General features: G+C 36.2%; 1 protein-coding gene across 2 annotated transcripts in view; it reads left to right on the top strand.

The window, feature by feature from the left end:
• SHCBP1L (SHC binding and spindle associated 1 like) overlaps positions 1-21,460 on the top strand; it is a gene marked incomplete at both ends in the record, with an annotated part of 45,244 nt that extends 23,784 nt beyond the window's left edge. For both annotated transcript variants that reach the window (XM_082663519.1, XM_082663518.1), the window contains 4 exons: positions 17,778-17,931; positions 19,157-19,407; positions 20,257-20,379; positions 21,209-21,460. In XM_082663519.1, coding sequence (XP_082519645.1) covers positions 17,778-17,931; positions 19,157-19,407; positions 20,257-20,379; positions 21,209-21,460 — 780 coding nt within the window. The remainder of the gene's footprint in view (positions 1-17,777; positions 17,932-19,156; positions 19,408-20,256; positions 20,380-21,208) is intronic.
• Between the last annotated feature and the right edge of the window lie 2,286 nt (positions 21,461-23,746).

Here is a 23,746-nt window from a genome sequence, read left to right as displayed (position 1 = left end):
AATCTTCTGAGAGTTAGCCTAATCCTATCCCTTATCACCTTCATGTACCCTCTTTTATTCCTCATTAATACCATATCCTGGTGTACACCATGTTGTTTCAGAGAGCTACTGCACATCCTTTAGGTCTCAATTTAAATGTCATTTCCGTAGAAAAAGGCTTTCTCAACCTTCCAGAATACATTTTACTACATATTCCCATGTACCCTGCACTTTCTCTTATTGGCACTTTTCCTTATCATGACTGTATTAAATACTTTTGTGGCTATCTATTGCATGTCTGTCTCTTTTACTAGAATATGAGCTTCTTGAGAGCAAGGGGTGTATGTTTACCATTCATCCAATCACCTAGCATGATGCTTAGCACGAGGTAGGTGCTGAGCAGTTTTTGTTGAATTAGTAAATGAGTGCATGTTTGACAAGAGAGTATGGGGTATATGTGAAGAACTAAAAGAAGTCCAGCAAGGATGGTGTTTAATACCTAGGAGGAGAGTGGTTAGAGATAAAGCTGGACTATTAGACTGGTCTTATCTGCTATTCTACCCATTTTTATTATTTTCAACAAAATTTAACTTTCCTTTGATTTGCTTATTAGATCAGATTTTCAGTAACGTTAATTATTCCACCAATTATATTTGTAACCATCTTTTAAAACATCATTGTAAAGTAAGGTATAGATTTTGCTTTTATCTCCAGCCTTTTAAAATATTTTTATTTATCTTTCTTTTGTTTTTAAATCTGTTTTTGGCTTTATTTTCCTATATGGCAGTAAGAAATTTATTTGATTTTTATTCAGTGCTTTGCTACCCTTTCTTCATTTGTGTAAGTAAATATCCATGAACTTCAGAGGACAGGATAATGAGAGGAAGGCTACTCTGAGAAGGCAGTTATCATCAACTTCCACTTTGCTTGGATCTTTGATTTTAGATTTACCTTTGAGGTTGACAAAAAATTTTAATTTGACGGTAGTTGCAGCTATGTACATAAGCCTTTAACAATTTTCTCAACTTTGAAGATTCTTTACTTGGTGTTTTTCCTCCTCTATACTCTCTCCTTAAACAGTTTTATCCATGCCCATCATCTTTATGCTGGTGATCTTCACAAGTAGTATAGCGAAAAGGCATGGACTTTGTAGTCAGGTAAATAGCCTGTCTTGGGCAAGCTGCCTGACCTCTGAACCTCAATTTCTATTTGCAGAGTGCTTTAAAAAGAGAAAAAACTGTGTACTGTTCTGATGAGGATGATGATCTCTGGAGCCAAACTGCCTGGATTCAGATTCTGGCTTTGGCACTTACTACTTATGTGATTTTCAACAAGTTATTTGCCCATTTGTGCTTTAGTTCCTCATTTGTAAAATGGGGATAATACCTTATTTCCTTATTTATAGAGCTATGAGTGTTCCTTATTTATAGAGCTATGAAGATTAAATGAGTTCATATATGTGATGTGCTTAGAATAATGGCCAGCACATAGTAAGTACTAAATAAATATTTTATTACTACTATTACGGCTACCACCACCACTGACACCTTATAGGGTTTTTTGAGAATGAAATGAGATGCTATGTATAAAATACCTAGCAGTGTCTGGCACACAGTGGTTTTTCAGTAATTTCATTCCCTTTTCTCTTTCCCTTCTTGCTTGTATTCTTTGCTGACCAACATTACTACAAGTTCTTCCCAGCACCTTTACCTTATGTCTCACTAACATACAACAATCCTAAATTTGAATTTATTAATTTAAAAAAATTTTTTGAATTTTATTTTACTTATTTTTTTATACAGCAGGTTCTTATTAGTCATCAATTTTTTACACATCAGTGTATACATGTCAATCCCAATCACCCAATTCAGCACACCACCATCCCCATCTCCCCGTGGCTTTCCCCCCTTGGTGTCCATACGTATGTTCTCTACATCTGTGTTTCAACTTCTGCCCTGCAAACTGGTTCATCTGTACCATTTTTCTAGGTTCCACATACATGTGTTAATATACATTTGTTTTTCTCTTTCTGACTTACTTCACTCTGTATGACAGTCTCTAGATCCATCCACATCTCAACAAATGACTCAATTTCATTTCTTTTTATGGCTGAGTATTATTCCATTGTATATATGTACCACATCTTCTTCATCCATTCGTCTATCGATGGGCATTTAGGTTGTTTCCATGACCTGGCTATTGTAAATAGTGCTGCAATGAACATTGGGGGGCATGTGTCTTTTTGAATTATGGTTTTCTCTGGGTATATGCCCAGTAGTGGGATTGCTGGATCATATGGTAATACTATATTTAGTTTTGTTTGTTTGTTTCTTTGTTTGTTTTTGCGGTACGCGGGCCTCTCCCTGCTGTGGCCTCTCCCGCTGCGTAGCACAGGCTCTGGACGCGCAGGCTCAGCGGCCATGGCTCACGGGCCTAGCCGCTCCGCGGCATGTGGGATCTTCCCGGAAAGGGGCACGAACCCGTGTCCCCTGCATCGGCAGGTGGATTCTCAACTGCTGTGCCAACAGGGAAGCCCTCTATATTTAGTTTTTTAAGGAACCTCCATACTGTTCTCCATAGTGGCTGTGTCAGTTTGCATTCCCACCAACAGTGCAAGAGGGTTCCCTTTTCTCCACACCCTCTCCAGCATTTGTTGTTTGTAGATTTTCTGTTGATGCCCATTCTAACTGGTGTGAGGTGATACCTCATTGTAGTTTTGATTTGCATTTCTCTAATGATTAGTGATGTTGAGCAGCTTTTCATGTGCTTCTTGGCCATCCGTATGTCTTCTTTGCAGAAATGTCTATGTAGGTCTTCTGCCCATTTTTGGATTGGGTTGTTTGTTTCTTTAATATTGAACTGTATGAGCTGTTTATATATTTTGGAGATTAATCCTTTGTCCGTTAATTCGTTTGCAAATATTTTCTCCCATTCTGAGAGCTGTCTTTTCATCTTGTTTATGGTTTCCTTTGCTGTGCAAAAGCTTTTAAGTTTAATTAGGTCCCATTTGTTTATTTTCGTTTTTATTTCCATTACTCTAGGAGGTGGGTCAAAAAAGATCTTGCTGTGATTTATGTCAAAGAGTGTTCTTCCTATGTTTTCCTCTAAGAGTTTTATAGTGTCCGGTCTTACATTTAGGTCTCTAATCCATTTTGAGTTTATTTTTGTGTATGGTGTTAGGAAGTGTTCTAATTTCATTCTTTTACATGTAGCTGTCCAGTTTTCCCAGCACCACTTACTGAAGGTACTGTCTTTTCTCCACTGTGTATCCTCGCCTCCTTTGTCATACATTAGTTGACCATAGGTCCGTGGGTTTATCTCTGGGCTTTCTATCTTGTTCCATTGATCTATATTTCTGTTTTTGTGCCAGTACCGTATTGTCTTGATTACTGTAGCTTTGTAGTATAGTCTGAAGTCGGGGAGCCTAATTCCTCCAACTCTGTTTTTCTTTCTCAAGATTGCTTTGGCTATTCGGGGTCTTTTGTGCCTTCATACAAATTTTAAGAGTTTTCGTTCTAGTTCTGTTAAAACTACCACTGGTAATTTGATAGGGATTGCATTGAATCTGTAGATTGCTTTGGGTAGTATAGTCATTTTCACAATATTGATTCTTCCAATCCAAGAACATGGTATATCTCTCCATCTGTTTGTGTCATCTTTGATTTCTTTCATCAGTGTCTTATAATTTTCTGAGTACAGGTCTTTTACCTCCTTAGGTAGGTTTATTCCTGGATATTTTATTCCTTTTGTTGCAATGGTGAATGGGATTGTTTCCTTAATTTCTCTTTCTGATCTTTCATTATTTGTGTATAGGAATGCAAGAGATTTCTGTGCATTAATTTTGTATCCTGCAACTTTACCAAATTCACTGAAGAGCTCTAGTAGTTTTCTTGTGGCATCTTTAGGATTATCTATGTTTAGTATCATGTCATCGGCAAACAGTCACAGCTCTACTTCTTCTTTTCCAATTTGCATTCCTTTCATTTCTTTTTCTACTCTGATTACCGTGGCTAGGACTTCCAAAACTATGTTGAATAATAGTGGTGAGAGTGGACATCCTTGTTTTGTACGTGATCTTAGAGGAAATGCTTTCAGTTTTTCACCATTGAGAATGATGTTTGCTGTGGGTTAGTCGTATATGGCCTTTATTACATTGAGGTAGGTTCCCTCTATGCCCCCTTTTGGAGAGTTTTTATCATAAATGGGTGTTGAATTTTGTCAAAAGTATCTTCTACATCTATTGAGATGATCATATGGTTTTTATTCTTCAGTTTGTTAATATGGTGTATTGCATTGATTGATTTGCATATACTGAAGAATCCTTGCATCCCTGGGATAAATCCCACTTGATCATGGTGTATGATCCTTTTAATGTGTTGTTGGATTCTGTTTGTTAGTATTTTGCTGATGATTTTTGCATCTATATTCATCAGTGATATTGGTCTGTAATTTTCTTTTTTTGTAGTATCTTTGTCTGGTTTTGGTGTCAGGGTAATTGTGGCCTTGTAGAGTGAGTTTGAGAGTGTTCCTTCCTCCGCAATGTTTTGGAAGAGTTTGAGAAGGATGGGTGTTAGCTCTTCTCTAAGTGGTTGACAGAATTTGCCTGTGAAGCCATCTGGTCCTGGACTTTTGTTTGTTGGAAGATTTTAAATAACAGTTTCAATTTCATTACTTGTGATTGGTCTGTTCATATTTTCTATTTCTTCCTGGTTCAGTCTTGGAAGGTTATACCTTTCTAAGAATTTGTCCATTTCTTCCAGGTTGTCCATTTTGTTGGCATAGAGTTGCTTGTAGTAGTCTCTTAGGATGCTTTGTATTACTGAGGTGTCTCTTGTAACATCTCCTTTTTCATTTCTAATTTTATTGATTTGAGTCCTCTCCCTCTTTTTTTTGATGAGTCTGGCTAAAGGTTTATCAATTTTGTTTATCTTCTCAAAGAACCAGCTTTTAGTTTTATTGATCTTTGCTATTGTGTTCTTTGTTTCTAATTCATTTATTTCTGCTCTGATCTTTATGATTTCTTTCCTCCTGCTAACTTTGGGTTTTGTTTGTTCTTCTTTCTCTCGTTCCTTTAGGTGTAAGTTTAGATTGTTTGAGATTTTTCATGTTTCTTGGGATAGGCTTGTATAGCTATAAACTTCCCTCTTAGAACTGCTTTTGCTGCATCCCATAGGTTTTGGATTGTCATGTTTTCATTGTCATTTGTCTCTAGGTATTTTTTGATTTCTTCTTTGATTTCTTCCGTGATCTCTTGGTTATTTAGTAACGTATTGTTTAGCCTCCATGTGTTTGTGTTTCTTTCGGGTTTTTTCCCCTGTAATTGATTTCTAAAATCATAGCATTGTGGTCAGAAAAGATGCTTGATATGATTTCGATTTTCTTAATTTACTGAGGCTTGATTTGTGACCCAGGATGTGATCTATCCTGGAGAATGTTCCATGCGCACTTGAGAAGAAAGTGTAATCTGCTGTTTTTGGATGGAATGTCCTATAAATATCAATTAAATCTATCTGGTCTATTGTGTCATTTAAAGCTTCTGTTTCCTTATTTATTTTCATTTTGGATGATCTGTCCATTGGTGTAAGTGAGGTGTTAAAGTCCCCCACTATTACTGTGTTACTGTTGATTTCCTCTTTTATAGCTGTTAGCAGTTGCCTTATGTATTGAGGTGCTCCTATGTTGAGTGCATATATATGTATAATTGTTATATCTTCTTCTTGGATTGATCCCTTGATCATTATGTAGTGTCCTTCCTTGTCTCTTGTAACATTCTTTATTTTAAAGTATTTTATCTGATATGAGTATAGCTATTCCAGCTTTCTTTTGATTTCCATTTGTGTGGAATATCTTTTTCCATCCCCTCACTTTCAGTCTGTATGTGTCCCTAGGTCTGAAGTGGGTCTCTTGTAGACAGCATATAGATGGGTCTTGTTTTTGTATCCATTCAGCAAGCCTGTGTCTTTTGGTTGGGGCATTTAATCCATTCACGTTTAAGGTAATTATCGATATGTATGTTCCTATTTCCACTCTCTTAATTGTTTTGGGTTTGTTTTTGTAGGTCCTTTTTTTCTCTTGTGTTTCCCACCTAGAGAAGTTCCTTTAGTATTTGTTGTAGAGCTAGTTTGGTGGTGCTGAATTCTCTTAGCTTTTGCTTGTCTGTAAAGCTTTTGATTTCTCCATCGAATCTGAATGAGATCCTTGCCGGGTATAGTAATCTTGGTTGTAGGTTCTTCCCTTTCATCACTTTAAGTATATCATGCCATTCCCTTCTGGCTTGTAGAGTTTCTGCTGAGAAATCAGTTTTTATCCTTATGGGAGTTCCCTTGTATGTTATTTGTCATTTTTCCCTTGCTGCTTTCAATAATTTTGCTTTGTCTTTAATTTTTCCCAATTTGATTACTATGTGTCTCTGTATGTTTCTCCTTGGGTTTATCTTGCCTGGGACTCGCTGCACTTCCTGGACTTGGGTGGCTATTTCCTTTCCCATGTTAGGGAAGTTAATTTTTTTTTTTTTTTTCAGTACATGGGCCTCTCACCATTGTGGCCTCTCCCGCCGCAGAGCACAGGCTCTGGATGCGCTCCGGATGCGCAGGCTCAGTGGCCATGGCTCACAGGCCTAGCTGCTCCATGGCATGTGGGATTTTCCTGGATGGGGCACGAACCCGCGTCCCCTGCATCGGCAGGCGGACTCTCAACCACTGCGCCACCAGGGAAGCCCCCCATGTTAGGGAAGTTTTCGACTATAATCTCTTCAAATATTTTCTCTGGTCCTTTTTCTCTCTCTTCTTCTTCTGGGACCCCTATAACGCGAATGTTGTTGTGTTTAATGTTGTCCCAGAGGTCTCTTAGGCTGTCTTCATTTCTTTTCATTCTTTTTTCTTAATTCTGTTCCGCAGCAGTGAATTCCACCATTCTGTCTTTCACTTATCTGTTCTGCCTCAGTTATTCTGCTATTGATTCCTTCTAGTGTAGTTTTCATTTCAATTATTGTATCATTCATCTCTGTTTGTTTGTTCTTTGATTCTTCTAAGTCTTTGTTAAACATTTCTTGCATCTTCTCCATCTCTGCCTCCATTCTTTTTCTGAGGTCCTGGATCATCTTCACTATCATTATTCTGAATTCTTTTTCTGGAAGGTTGCCTATCTCCACTTCATTTAGTTGTTTTTCTGGGATTTTATCTTGTTGCTTCATCTGGTACATAGCCCTCTGCCTTTTCGTCTTGTCTGTCTTTCTGTGAATGTGGTTTGTTCTGCAGACTGCAGGATTGTAGTTCTTCTTGCTTCTGCTGTCTGCCCTCTGGTGGATAAGGCTATCTTAAGAGGCTTGTGTAAGTTTCCTGGTGGGAGGGACTGGTGGTGGGTAGCACTGACTGTTGCTCTGGTGGGCAGAGCTCAGTAAAACTTTAATCCACTTGACTGTTGATGGGTGGGGCTGGGTTTCCTCCCTGTTGGTTTTTTGGCCTGAGGCAACCCAGCACTAGAGGCTACAGGCTCTTTGATGGGACTAATGGCGGACTCCGGGAGGGCTCATGCCAAGGAGTACTTCCCAGAACTTCTGTTGCCAGTGTCCTTGTCCCCACCGTGAGCCACAGCCACCCCCCACCTCTGCAGGAGACCCTCCAACACTAGCAGGTAGGTCTGGTTCAGTCTCCCCTGGGGTCACTGCTCCTTCCCCTGGGTCCTGATGTGCACACTACTTTGTGTGTGCCCTCCAAGAGTGGAGTCTCTGTTTTCCCCAGTCCTGTCGAAGTCCTGCAATCAATTCCCACTAGGCTTCAAAGTCTGATTCTCTAGGAATTCCTCCTCCTGTTGCCAGACCCTCAGGTTGGGAAGCCTGACATGGGGCTCAGAACCTTCACTCCAGTGGGTGGACTTCTGTGGTATGTGTTCTCCAGTCTGTGAGTCACCCACCCAGCAGTTATGGGATTTGATTTTACTGTGATTGCGCCCCTCCTACCGTCTCATTGTGGCTTCTCCTTTGTCTTTGGATGTGGGGTATCTTTTTTGGTGAGTTCCAGTGTCTTCCTGTAGATGACTGTGCAGCAGCTAGTTGTGATTTTGGTGTTCTCACAAGAGGGAGTGAGAGCACATCCTTCTACTCCGCCATGGTGTTTCCTCGACCTGAACTTATTAATTTTTTTTAACTTATTAATTAATCCCATCCCTAGTCCTCCTGTATTCTCTATTGAATTAATGTCCTAAATATCCTTCCAGTCAACTACATATGTTAAACCATATATGTTTAACTTTTTAAAGAACCACTAAACTGTTTTCCACAGCGGCTGAACCATTTTACATTCCCACCAGAAATGTTTGAGGGTTCTGATTTCTCTACATCTTTATCAGCACTTATCTGTCTCTTTCATTAAAGTCATCCTAGTGGTATATGAAGTGGTATCTCATTGTGATTTTGATTTTCATTTCGTCTTTTCATGTGCTTGTTGGCCATTTGTATCTCTGGTTTGGAGAGAGATCTCTTCAAGTCCTATGCCCATTTTTAATTGGGCTGTTTGTTTTTTTGTTACTGATTATGAATTCCTTGTATATTCTGGATACTAGATTCATATTAGATGTATGTTTATGTATGTTTTCTCCCATTTCATAGTTGTCTTTTCACTTTCTTAATAATGTTCTTTGACGCACAGACGTTTTAAAGTTTGGTGAAGTTCAGTTTATCTATTTCTTCTTTTATTACTCATGCTTTTGGTATCATACCAAAGAATCCAGTGCCAAATCCAAGGTCATAAAAATTTAACCTTATGTTTTCTCTTAAGAGTTTTATAGTTTATCTCTTATATTTAGGTCATTGATCCATTTTCAGTTAATTTTTGTATATGGTGTGAGTGAGGAGTCCAATTCTATTTCTCTGCATGTAGATATCCCGTTGTCCCAACACCATTGTTGAAGAGACTGTTCTTTCCTCCACTGAATAGTCTTGGCACCCTTGTTGAAAATCAGTTGGCCTTGGTTGTATGGGTTTATTTCTGGGCTTTCAGTTCTGTTTCAGATACTGTCTATCCTTATGACAGTATCACACAGTTCAATTACCATAGCTTTGTAGTAAGTTTTGAAATCAGAGGTGTGAGTTCTCCAATTTTTTTTTCAGTACTGTCTTGGATATTCAGGGTCCCTTGCAATTCCATATAAATTTGAGGATAAGATCTTCCATTTCTGCTAAAAAGGCTATTGGAATTTTGACAGGAATTACATTGAATCTGTAGATCAATTAGGGTATTATTGCCATCTTAGCAATATGAAAAGCTTCCAATCCATAAACATGGAGCCTTCCAATTTACTTAGGCATTCTTTAATTTCTTTCAGCAAAGTTTTGTAGTTTTTACATAAAGGCTTTCACCTTATATGTATGTAAAAAATATTCCTAGATATTTTATTATTTTGGATGCTCTTGTAAATAGAATTATTTCCTTAATTTTCTCTTCAGATTGTTCATTGCTGGTATATAGAAACAAAACTGACTTGTGTGTTGATCTTGTGTCCTGCAACTTTGCTGAATTTAATAGCTATCATACTTTTTTGGTGAATTCTTTTGGGATTTTCTATGTATATGATATGTAGAATCATGTTGTCTGCAAATAGAAATAGTTTTACTTCTTCCTTTCCAGTCTAGATGCCTTTTATTTATTTTTACCTAGTTGCTCAGGCTAGAACTTCTTCTGGCTAGTACAGTGTTGAATAGCAGTGGTAAAAATGGGTGTCTTTGTTTTGTTCCTGATTGTAGGGAAGTGTTACAGGATGAACTGTGTCTCTCCAGAATTCGTATGTTGAAGTCTTAATCCCCATACCTCAAAATATAACTACATGTATTTGGAGATGGGTATTTAAAGAAATGATTAAGTTAAAATGAAGTCCTTATGGTGGGTCCTAATGCAAACTGCCTGATGTCCTTATAAGAAGACAAAATTTGGACACACAAAGAGGTACCAGGGTGCACATGCACAGAGGGACAACCATGTGAAGAGGAAGCAAGAGGGTGGCCATGTGCAAGCCAAGGAGAGAGGTCTCAAAAGAAACCAAACTTACTGACACCTTGATCTAGGATTTGCAGCCTCTAGAACTGTGAGAAAATAAATTTCTGTTGTTTAGCTAACTAAGTTTGTGATATTTTGTTACCCTAGGAAACTAATACAGGGAGAAAGTTTTCAGTCTTCTATGATTATGATGTTAACTGTGAGGTTTTCGTAAATTACATTTATTGTGTTGAGGAAGTTCCCCTCTATTCCTAATTTTTGAGTGGTTTTTATAATGAAAAGGTATTGGATTTTGTCAAATGCTTTTTTTTTTTCGGTACACGGGCCTCTCCTGTTGCAGAGCACAGGACAGGCTCCAGACGCACAGGCTCAGTAGCCATGGCTCACGGGCTCAGCCGCTCTGCGGCATGTGGGATCTTCCCGGACTGGGGCACGAACCCATGTCCCCTGCATCGGCAGGTGGACTCTCAACCACTGCGCCACCAGGGAAGCCCTCAAATGCTTTTTATACATCAATTGAGACGATCCTGTAGTTTCTTTCCCCCCTTTATTTTATTAATGTAGCATTGATTGATTTTTATATGTTAAACTACCCCTGAATTCCTGGGATAAATCCCACTTGGTCATAGTGTATAACTTTTAAAATACTGTTGGGTTTGGCTTGCTAGAATATGTTGAGGATTTTTGCATTTATATTCATAAGCAAAATTGGTCTGTAGTTTTCTTCTGGTTTCTTTGGCTTTGTTATCAGAGGATGCTGGCGTCATAGAAGGAGTTAGGAGTTGTTCTCTCCTGTTTTTGGAAGAATTGGAGAGAAGAATTGGTGTTAATTCTTTAAATGTTTTGTAGTAGTTACTAATGGAGCCATCTGGTCCTAGATTTTTCTTTGTTGGGAGGTTTTTGATTACTGATTCAATCTCTTTACTTGTTCTAGGTCTGTTCAGATTTTCTATTTCTTTTTGACTCAGTTTTGGTAATTTGTGTATTTCTAGAAATTTGTACAGTTCATTTTGTTGTTCATTTTGTTGGAGCATTTGTTGGTGTATATTTGTTCATAATATTCTCTTATAATCCTTTTTATTTCTAGAAGTTCAGTAGTAGTGTCTCCACTTTCATTTCTGATGTTATTTTTTGCCTTCTCCCTTTTTTCTTAGTTTAGCTAAAGGTTTGTCAATTTCATAGATCATTTCAAAGAATCAATTTTTGATTTCATTAATTCTATTGTTTTTCTGTTCTCCATTTCATTTATCTCTGCTCTAATCTTTATTATTTTCTTTCTTCTGCTGACTTTGGATTTAGTTTGTTCTTCTTTTTCTAGTTCCATAAGATATAAAGTTAGGTTACTGATTTGAGATCTTTCTTTTTTCAAATTTATTTATTTTATTTTTGGCTGTATTGGGTCTTCATTGCTGCGCGCAGGCTTCCTCTAGTTGTGGTGAGTGGGGGCTACTCTTCGTTGCGGTGCGCGGGCTTCTCATCGCGGTGGCTTCTCTTGCTGCAGAGCATGCGCTCTAGGCATGAGGCCTTCAGTAGTTGTGGCTCACAGGCTGTAGAGCGCAGGCTCAGCAGCTGTGGTGCACGGGCCTAGTTGGTCCACAGAACGTGGGATCTTCCCAGACCAGGGCTTGAACCTGTGTCCCCTGCACTGGCAGGTGGATTCCCAACCACTGCACCAACAAGGAAGTCCCCAAGATCTTTCTTTTTTCTTTTCTTTTTTTTTTTTTTTTGTTTCTTGTGGTACGCGGGCCTCTCACCGTTGTGGCCTACTCCCGCTGCGGAGCACAGGCTCCGGACGCGCAGGCTCAGCAGCCATGGCTCACGGGCCCAGCCACTCCATGGCACGTGGGATCCTCCCAGACCGGGGCACGAACCCGTGTCCCCTGAAACTGCAGGCGGACTCTCAACCGCTGCACCACCAGGGAAGCCCCAAGATCTTTCTGTTTTAATATAAGCATTTATAACTATAAATTTCACTCTGAACTCCACTCTGAGCATCCCATAAGTTTTGGTACGTTGTGATTTTGTTTTCATTCACCTCATTTTCTCATTTTTTCTTTGGGTTTTCTTTGACCCATTTGTTGTTTAAGAATGTTGTTTAATTTCCACATATTTGTGAATTTTCCAGTTTTTCCTGCTGTTACTCATTTCTAAATCAATTTCATTGTGGTCAGAGAGGATACATTTATTGAAATTTGTTTTGTAGCTTATCATATGGTGTATCCTGGAGAATGTTCTATGTGCAATTAAGAAGAATATGTATTCTTCTGTATTGAGTTCTGTGTGTATTAGGTCTAGCTGAATTATAGTGTTGTTCAAATCCTGTTTCCTTATTGATCTTCTGTAGATGTACTAGTCATTATTGCAAATGGAGTATGGAAGTCTTCAACTATTATATTATTGTAGAACTGTCTAGTTCTCCCCTCAGCTCTGCCAGTGTTTGCTTCATATATTCTGGGGCCTCATTGTTTCCTGCATACGTGCTTATTATATCTTCTTGATGAATAAATTCTTTTTGGTCAATATATAATGTCCTTCTTTGTCTCTGGTAAGAACTTTTGACTTAAAGTCTATTTTATTTAATATTAGTATAGTCACTGCAGTTCTCTTCTGGTTACTATTTGTATGAAATGTTTTTTTCTATCCTTTTACTATTAATTTATTTGTGTCTTTGGACCTAAAGTGAGTCCCTTGTAGACATTATATAATTGGATCATGTTTATCCATTCTACCAGTCTCTATCTTTTAATTGGTGATCTTAATCCATTTACATTTGAAGTGATTACTGATAAGAAAGGACTTCTGCCATTTGCCATTTGATTTCTATATGTCATATTCTTTTGTATTTGATGAGTTTTTTCTAGCGTTTTGTTTGATTCACTCCTCATTTCCTTTCTGTATATTTTTAGTTATCGTCTTAGTGGTTACCATGGAGATTACAATTAACATTCTAAATTTATAACAGTCTAGTCTGGATTGATACCAACTTAGCTTCAATAGCACACAAACACTCTGTTCTTTTACAGCTCCATTCCTACTTTATGTTGCTGTTGTCACAAATTACATCTTTATACATTGTCTGCCCATTAACATGGATTTATAATTGTTTCATGCATTGCTCTTTTAAATCATACAGGAAACAAAGAAAAGGAGTTACAAACAAAGATTATAATATTACCAGCTTTATATTTACCCATGTATTTGCTGCCTTTGCTGGAGTTACTGCTTCATATGGCTTTGAGTTACTATCTAGTGTTCTTTTCCTTCAGTCTGAAGGACTCCCTTTAGCACAGGGAAGATCCAGGCTTTGTTTATCTGGGAATGTCTTAAGTTTTTCTTTATTTTGAAGGATAGTTTTGCCAGATATAGAATTCTTGGTTGATAGTGTTTTTTCCCCCCTTTTAGCACTTTAAATATGTCATCTCATTGGTTTCTGGCTTCCATAGTTTCTTATGAGAAATCATGTTAATCTTATTGCCAGTCCTTTGTTCATATTGAATTGCTTCTCTCTTGCTGCTTTCAAGACTCTCTGTTTTGGCTTTCAACAGTTTGATTATAATGTATGTTGGTGTGGATCTCTTTGTATTTATTCTGCATCCATTAAGCTTCTTGGATGTGTTGATTCACATCTTTCAACAGATTTGGAAAGTTTCCAACCATTATTTTTTCAAATATTCTTTCTGCTCTTTTCTTTCTCTCTTCTTCTGGGATTCCCATATCAGTGTTCTTGATGGGATACCACTGGTCCTTTCGACTTTGTTCATTTTTCTTCCTGCTCCTTAGATCCAATAATTGCAATTGTCCTATCTTCAAGTTTGTTATTCTTCTGCCTGCTCAGACCTGTTATTGAACCTCTCTAGTGAGTTTTTCATTTCAACTATTGTACTTTTTTGTACTTTTACTGTACAGCTATAGAATTTCTATTTGGTTCAATTTTATAAGTTTTATCCCTTTATGGATATTCTCTATTTATTCATCTGTTGTTCTCTTGGTTTCCTTTAATTATTTATCCATGGTTTCCTTGAGCTCTTTGAGGCTATTTAAGACAATTGATTTAAAGTTTTGTCTGGTAAGTCCAAAGTCTTTTCTGGACTTCCTCAGAGATGGTTTCTGTCAATCTCTTTTTTTTTTTTTTTTTTCCTGTGAATGGGCCATAGCTTCCTGTTTCTTTGTATGTCTTATAATTTTTGTTGAAAACTGGGTATTTTTAATATTATAATGTGGTAACTCTGGAAATTGTATTCTACCCCATCCCCAGGGTTTGCTGTATTGGTTGTTTAGGACTGCAGTTGTCCATATGTTTAGTGAATTTTCCAAACTGTTTTTGCAAAGGCTCTATTCTTTTTTGTGTGTGGCTGCTGAAGTCTCTGTTATCTCAGCAGTTAGTCGGTGACCTGACAGAAATTTCCCTAAACACCTGCAGCTAAAAAGAAAAACTAAAACAAAAAACTCCTTGCCTTTGCAGATTAGCTCTGAGTTGAGGCACTCCTTCAAACTAAGCCAGGCTGCCTACAACTCTGCCTTAGTTTTCACCTCCTGCTTGCACAGGGCCCAGTGATCAGCCAGAAGCACAAGCTTAAGGTCTTTACAGATCTCTTCTGAGTATGCATCCATCCCTGAGATTGTGCATTTTACTGTAGATTCCCCAGTATATAAGGTAGCTCTTATTTCCCCAAGAATCTTCCTCTTCAGCCTCCTCATTTGTAGGCTTTTCCTTGCCCTTCCTTCATCCTTTGTCCCAGGTAGCTTTGGGTAGAGTATGTCTTTAAATGCTTTCATCAGATGCTACTATAAAGCTGCTCCATCCTGGGGGAGGTGAAACAAAGGTCAGTTTCTTTGCCAGTCCCTCTCCTGAGATACTGATCATCAGACAGGTCAAAATGCAGTCACAATTTTTTTGAGAATAAGATCCCTATTTCCCCCACCCCTCACCCATCCCAGTGCCAGCAAGCCACATCAGAAATATGGGCTGTTGCTATTCACTCAACTGCCGCCAGTCTGGAGGATGGGATATGGTAGGCAAGTAAGTAAAAACACCAGAACACTTTCTTAATGAATTTTAACAACCTCTTCATCTAGCACTTCCTTGGCTGCTATGTTTAATTAGATTTCAGAGTTACAAAAAAACATTGATTCTGTCATTTTTTGCCAATTTGTTTGCTTTAGAAGAAGTACTAATTCTTGGAGCTCTTTACTCCACTATTTCCAGGGTGTCACCTCTTTCTTGTATCTTTCTCTCTGCTCTCTCCTTCCTGAATGCATTGAGAGATGCTCAATTCTGTCTTATCTTAAATAACAAAACAATATCTACCCTAAATACCACATCTTTGTCTCTTCCCTTGCAGAGCCAAACTTCTTGAAATATTTGGCTTCACTTGTCTTCTTTCCCATTCATGCCTCTACTCACTGTGATCTGGTTTCTGCCTCCAGAACACCAGTGAAAATGCTCTTGTGGTCATGTGGGACCAAGCTGTGGCTAAATGCAGTAGGGATTACCATCTCTTTTAATCTTTCAGCAGCATTTGACATGATCAACTACTTCCTCCTTTCATGACACCTTGATCTGATTTTCTTACCACCTCTTGGGCCACTCCTCAGTTTTCTTTGTAATATCTTGTTTTTGCCTATCCTTTAAATGTTATTCCTCAGTGTTCTGTACAAGGGTGCTACCTTTTCCTTTTTATACATTCTTATAGCTAATCTCACCCATTCCCATGCTTGAATTATCATACAAGTAAACAATTCTAGGATCTTTATACCTTGTCAGATTTCAGTCCTGTATTCTAGATCCTTATATAGATGGTCTACCGGATATCTCTGAGTGACTCCACTGGTGCCTCAAATTAACTGGCACCAAAATTAAACTCATTATCTTCCCCCATCAAACATTTTTCTTATGTTTCCTGTTTCAGTGAATAAGGCAAAAATAAATGATGGGAATTCCCTGGCAGTCCAGTGGTTAGGACTCTGAGCTTCCACTGCAAGGGGCACGGGTTCGATCCCTGGTTGGGGAACAAATATCCTGCAAGCCGCACACATGGCACGGCCAAAAAAAAAATTTTTTTTTATATATATATATATAAATGAGATGTATTCTAGAGTTCTTCCAAAGTATTTACAGAGGTAGTCCTTGTACTGTCTGCTACAGAAGTATTTAGAGTATTTAAGATGTAATACAAGCACAAATGACTGTATTGGTTTGCTGATTTAGTGAGGATTTTAAGAGTTTCATATATATATCTGGAAAAAAATGTTCACTCCTGCTTATCAAAGAAAATTAAAACGAGGCAGTGAGCCTATTAAAATGGCAAATATTTTTATACATTTAAAAGATACCCCATGCTGATGAGCTTGCAGAAAAGTGAGTTCTCAGACCAAGTTTCATTTGGTTAAACTTTCTTGGAGGGTGGTTTAGCAATATGTATCCAAAAGGCTTAAAATGTTTTATACCTTTTGACTTAGTCATTCTCAATCTAGTTTATCCTAAAGAAATAACTAGCGATGTGCATAATTTATTTGTGGTCGTATTTTTGTAATATTGAAAAAAATGTAAGCTATCTAAATGAGGGTAAGAAAATCATGACACATCTGTATGATGTATTATTATGTAAATCATAAAAATTAGGCTTTGGAGACACAGACGTAGAGAACAAACATATGGACACCAAGAGGGTAAGGGGGTGGGTGGGATGAACTGGGAGATTGGGATTGACATATATACACTAATATGTATAAAATAGATAACTAATGAGAACCTGCTATGTAGCACAGGGAACTCCACCTCAGTTCGCTGTACAGTAGAAACTAACACAACGTTGTAAAACAACTATATCCCCAATTAAAAAAAAAAAAATTTAGGCTTTGAAAAAATATTTAAAGACATGGGGAAATGTGATATAATGAAATGAGAAAAATCAGGATTCAAAACCATATGCATCTATGGTATGATATATTGGTATTACGAATAAATGAATATATGCATGGGAAAAAGATAAGAAGGAAATATCTATATATTTTATTTAGGTTAAAATTTCCATTTTTGTTATGCTTTGTTTCATTTTGTTTTTTACAATAAGTGCCTCTTATATAATAAGAAAAACGATATATGAATGATGATGCCATTTCTACTGGGATAAAAGAATAGGCATTTTTTCAGAGTATATTTTTAGTTACCAGATTTTATTTTTAAAGTTCCTCATTCTTCATGGCACTAATAATGAAGTTCTTTCCCCTTTCCTACTCCCAGTGCAAATTTCTGGTACTTTTTTGCTTTTAGTTCTAGAATCTTTAATATATAAATTTTTGTTGGTTTACCAAAATTTTAGAGTCAGTTTGAGTTAAAACAAAGTAGTAGTTTCCAGTAGGAAAGAGATCTGGTGTCATCTAGATCTAAAACTTAGCTTCACCACCCACTAACTCTGTGTCCGTGGGCAAATCATTTACTCTCACCGAGTTTCAATTTCTTAACATTACAAGGGTATAATAATACTTTACCTCAAAGAACTGTTGTGAGGCTTAGGAGGTAATATGTAAAGGTCAAAATATGACTTCTGGCTGTATTTAATAGCTGTAAAATTACTAGTGATTGTAATCATTCACTAGTGAATGTAATTGTAATGAGAAAATCTCTTTTCATCATTCCTTAATTGATGGACTGATACTTTGAGCATTTAATGAACATAAATACACAGAGTATTTACAGTGCACTACCTATACAAAGTCAGTCTTTGGGAAAAGCACATGTTACCAATGAGTTAACTGATTAAAATGACCTGTTTCAGTTTGACCTATTGTTTTATTTCTTTTTTTCAGGTAAAGGACTTATCTTCAGACACACTTCTCCAACAGCATGATGATTTGGATTTGGCTTTGGACAGTTGTTATAGTGGAGATACAGTAGTTATTTTTCCAGGAGAATATCAAGCTGTAAATCTTGCTTTATTGACTGATGACATCGTTATAAAGGGTTAGCAAGGCATCCTTTGCAATTTTTTAACAGCAATGTATGCTGGAGAAACTGTATTTTATAAACATGGTTAATCAGATTACTAGAAATTAGAACAGGGTTTTATGTTTCACAAAAATCCCTTATGTGCTTTTTACAGTTAAGATTTTCTCATCTGTTCAGTAGTATATTATCTGTACAGGTGACCTCGTTTGGACATACTGTACCAGAGCAAATCAATGAGACTACTTTTTCCCCATGATAATGTAGCACTACAAGCAGAGATTCTAAATAAATACTCAAAATCAGAAAAAAAAAAATCAGTTCACGATATCTTCTATTAGCTCTATATTTTTACCTAAACTACTTTTTTCTCCTCTGTCTTCATAGCACTTCATAGCACTCTAGTAGGGAAACCTAAATGTAAGGCTATATTAAAATATGCTCAGCATTTTCTCAAGAAGTTTAATTCACATGGAAACTCAAGAAGTAAAAAAGCAGAGTTTACTAAATTTCTTTTAGGTTCTGAACATATTTAGTGAACATATTTAATTTTGCCCTTTTACATTAAAGTAAGGTTATTCCCCTTGTCTAGCCAAAAGAAAAGACAGATGACTTAAACTTTGCTATCAATTCAAAAATTGAGCAAAATTTTCACTAGATTTTGATGACTGTAGTCAGTTATATTTTGCTGAACTATATGGGTAATAAGGATCATATTTGTAATTTTAAAAATTGGTAGTCTTCTTAAAGATCCAACCCCTCATTTTTGGATTGATGTTAAATTTAGAAGATTGCTCATACTACTCTAGAACAAAATTATGGATATGATTACATTAATCTTGTAACCTAATTCAAGTCTCTGCCAGTCTTTTTCGTTATGGTAATTTATAATGGTTTTGAAACCAGGTTTTGGTAAGATACTTTTTGTATCTTACACATTTTGTAGATGACTGCTCACTATATAATATAGGGAAATATATAGTGGAAGGAATATGTTGAATAAGTACCATAGGTACATTTAGATTGATTATAAACCCAGATTCTTCCATCATGGCATCAAAATAAGGACAAAAGACTACATTATAGTTAAGTATCTAATTAGCTGACTGAATAATTACAGATGTTACTTATTAAAAATGTGTGAAAAGAAACACTTAGTAAGAACAAGTATTATTGAATGACTAAAGGGCTTTAAGCTTTGGGAGTACTGATTTAATTATGTATTTTTGTCTTTATACATCAGGAATTGGAAAGAGAGAGGAAATTATGATTACTTCTGAACCTTCTTATGACAGTTTTGTGGTGTCCAAAGCTGATAATGTGAAATTAATGCATCTATCTTTGATACAACAAGGGACAGTTGATGGTATTGTGGTGGTGGAGTCTGGTCACATGACTCTAGAAAACTGTGTATTAAAATGTGAAGGAACAGGAGTGTGTGTTCTTACAGGAGCTGCTTTGACAATTACAGACTGTGAAATAACTGGTGCCCAGGTATTTTATTTTATAAAATTTATGGGTTTATTTGGCTATTGATAACTTTGAGTGATCTTAATATGGAAACAAAGGGTAACAATTATTTTATCTTTTAATTGAATTATAATTAAACTTAGAAACTGACAAAAGTAAATAAAATGAGAACAAGTATACGTGTGTCATTATACACTTAGTACACTTAGGAAAAGTAAACTGCCTAAGTCCAAAGTAAGAAATTACTAGTTTTGGTTTATGTGTGATTTTTAAAAAAAATCTAGGTATCAGTGGCTGTAAAACAGATCATGAGTCAGTTACTTGATCGTTTACTTAAAAAGATGTAAGTACTTATAAGCTATCAGACGCTGTAAGGTATTGATTAGTTCTGACAGCTTGAGTCTAAAGATAACAATCACAAAGACCATTAAAGGACTAGAAAATTGAATCAAAAAAAGATTAAAGGAAGCAGAAAAATAAGACCTTTTTACTGAATGACTTTTTCTTAGTTCCCACTAAAATAAGGAAATACTTAAGTAGAATTATGAGGGATTTAGAGTATATATAAATGAATTTTTATAACTATTGAAAGTTGCTTAAAGAGGTCTTTGACTCCCTTCTAAGACTTGATTTGGGTAGGAGAGAATGTTATACGCCATATGACTTCAACCTTCCTTCTAGGCCCAATGATTCTCTGACACAAACAATTTGTTTTAAACATTATCTCCACAAAATTGTTGTCTGCACTATCATGTATTTTCATGTAACTTAGTGTGTTTAGATTGCTAATATAGAATTAGTTTTCAAATATAAAGAAAATTTTGGAGAGGTGCATGTGTTTTATAGATTGTTTTATTTGCTTTTAATTTACAGGGTGCTGGTGTTGAACTGTATCCTGGAAGCATAGCTATTTTGGAAAGGAATGAAATTCATCACTGTAATAACCTCAGAACAACTGACAGTTCAAAAAGCACCTTAGGTGGAGTTAATATGAAGGTATTTTCACATTTTTTAACATAGAATTGTTGTAAGAATTATAAATAATTATTAGAAAGATACCTTCAGTCTTAAATTTTAGTCTAAATATTATTGTTGATTTGGAAAAGTATGGTACAAGTAATTAAAATATGGTTTAAATGATGGTTGATAGGAAACAAGTTTAGTCTTATTTAATAATTTCAACTTAAATTCTTAGTAAATAACTTTGAATATGAGAAAGTACTCTTATAAATGTTTTAATTTTTCACTGAGCAGACCTGTAATAGATTTTCCAAGGTAAAGCAAATTAAGAGGATAAATATATTAAATATTTTAAGTCTTACTTTCAAACTTTGTAAAATAATTTAAGCTAACCAATTAAAACATTAATAGCAATAATTTATAAGTGAAATGCCTTCCCATTCCTTTCTACTTCTATAAATTCTACTTTTCTAGATCCCTCTCTAGACTCGCATAGTTAATGAAGTTTTCCCTAGAACACTAATTTACATATCATTATTTTAAATTATTTTCATCTTTAGCATTTTCATTATCTGAAATTATTTTCATATTTATCATGGGATATTGCTGTATCCCCATCTAGAATCAGTTGTCTTTATCAATAATGGATAAAATTGAAAACTCCATTTAATATTAAAACTTTTTGTAGTTAGTATTACATTAATCCAGTGTGAGGAAAATAATACTTGTTCAAAACTGAGAGATTCAGTTGTTCTAAAGAAATGTGTAAACTCAAGAATAAGTTCTAGAGTTTATGAGATGTTCATTAGTTCATATTTTATTTTTATAGAAATTGAAAAACTAATTTCCTTGAATAATTTAACAGGTTCTTCCAGCACCCAAGTTGAAGATGACCAATAATCATATTTACAACAACAATGGCTACGGAGTAAGCATTCTTCAACCAACTGAACAGTTTTTTATTGTAGCAGAAGAAGCCCTCAGCAAAGGGACTGCTTCAGGAGATAAAAAAGATGATAATATGCTCTCCAAAGTAATGCAAAATCTGAATCTGGAAATGAGTAATAATAAAATAGAAGCAAACCTAAAGGGGGCTATCAGAATAGTAACAAGTTAAAGCATCTGGATCTATGTTAAAGTTTTATGTTTCAGATATTTAATAATTCTCGTATCCCACAGAAATGGTAGTTTTAATTAAATGTGAAACTTAATTTAAAAATTTAAATATTTAATGCTTTCATTGAATGATTCATTTTAACATGTTTTTTTAAATAAGTTTTGAGATATAATTTACATATCATAAAATTCACACTTTAAAAATATTTATTATTTTAAATATTTATTATTTTTATTTATTATTTTAAAATAATTCAGTGCTATTTAGTATATTTTTAGTATATACCATCATCACTAATTCCAAAAACAATTGTGGTTTTAAATATTGTTTTATATAGTCTGAGTCCAATAAGAAGCTTTAGGTGTTTTATGTAGAGAATTGAAAAAATAAAAAAAGTTTATGGACAATACCTGATTCATTCCCATTTATCTGTGCAGGTAACTGGAATAAGATAAGATAGCACTATGTTTAGGCTTAACTATAGGAAACAAGAAAATTCAAAATAAGAGAGGCAAAAAACAAAGAAATTATTTCTCCCTCAAAGTCACACACATTATTTCAACTTTCATGCCTCCCTCCAGCTAGAATCTGATCACATGGCTGCATCTAACTGCAAATGAAGCTAGGAAATATAATCTTTAAATTGGATGGCATGTGTCCTCTAAAATAGGGTGTTTGTTTTGTAAGAAAAAACTGGCCTTTTTCACAAAGCACAGCTTACATTGACTTCAGGATATAAAAGAAAATAAGCACTCAGGCTTCAGTCCCTAATCTTTCCTTCCACAATTTGACTTTTATTCAGTACTTTGTGTTATCTGTAACTTAGCAAAGGCGACCCTGTGTTGCTATAGAGAATCTCTTGAGGCTGAGTTGAATGAAGCATAGTAGCTGTTCTTCAGTGTTTCATTGAATAGCTTTTTTTTTTCTTTAAACACAAGGTCTTCTTAGCCAGGTGACATAATTCCAGGGAGGAGGCTTTAACAAGAACAATCTCTCTATAATGAATTTGATAAGCTGTAAAAGTGGGGATTTTCCATCACAATCCTCTTCCTCTACTTCCCTGTTTTTGGCTTTAGGAAGAGTATGTGATGGACAAAGACAGGCTCTTTTGAGTAAACAGAAAGCAATAACCTCACAGGAGCAAACTTCTCACTCATTGGTTACTTGCCTCCTTTCTGTTGCTGCCATTGGTTTCCAACCAATTACTTTTTCCCCCAGGCCCACTTCAGAATACAGGGTTTTGTTTTTCTCCTCCTATTCTCGTATCTCTAAAGCATGCACAAAGCATTTTTAAGATTTTCTAAGAAATCTGAACTTTGATAGTTATTTTTCTCCCTCCTTCACCTTTCCCACCCTTGTATTTTTCTGTCATAATGAACTACCACAGATTTAGAGGTTTAAACATCACCAATTTATCATCAAACAGTTCTGTAGGTTGCAGTTTTGGCATGGGTCCCACCGGCCTAACATCAGTGTTGACAGGGGTTTGTTTCTTTCTGGAGGCTTTAGGGGAGGATTTGTTTCCTTGCTCATTTGGGTTGTTGGCAGAATTCAGTTCCTTGCAGTTGTAGGACTGTTTTCTTGATGGTTGTCAGCTGAGGGCTGTTCCCAGCTTCTGGTGACCAACTGCATTTGGGTTACGTCCTCCTTCCTCCATCTCCAAAGCCAGCAACAATGGACTGAGTCCCTTTTCTGCTTTTAATTTCTTCTGCCCCGTCTTCAATCTTCTCTCTCTCAGCCAATTCTTCTGCTCCCTCCCTTCCACTTTTAGGGACTCATGATTAGATTGACCCCAGATTGAGCCCACTTGGATAATCCAGGATAATTTCCCCACCTCAAGGTCCTTAACTTGAATTACATCTGCAGAGTCCCTTTTGCCAGGTAAGATATGCATTCACAGGCTCTGGGAATTAGCATGTGGACATCTTTGAGGAGCCATTATTCTGTTTACCACTTGTCTTAACCAATTTTCTAGGTCAAGGGAAGACAAATACTAATTCTACTCCTCAAACGGGATTTAAGAAGTTTCCTCTACCAGGACCAACCAATGCATAGCTCTTATACATTTTAAAAGAGATTCTAATTTAAAACAATGGCATATGCCCTGAGAAAGCCACAATTCAAAAAGAAACATGTACCACAATGTTCACTGCAGCACTATTTACAATAGCCAGGACATGGAAGCAACCTAAATGTCCCATCAACAGATGAATGGATAAAGATGTGGCACATATGTACAATGGAATAGTAGCCATAAAAAGAAACGAAATTGAGTTATTTGTAGTG

Source organism: Grampus griseus, assembly GCF_964374135.1.
Source record: "Grampus griseus genome assembly, chromosome: 1".
In the NCBI taxonomy this organism is placed as follows: domain Eukaryota; kingdom Metazoa; phylum Chordata; class Mammalia; order Artiodactyla; family Delphinidae; genus Grampus; species Grampus griseus.
Note: the sequence above shows the minus strand (reverse complement) of the source record. Positions and strands in the feature narration are given on the sequence as shown.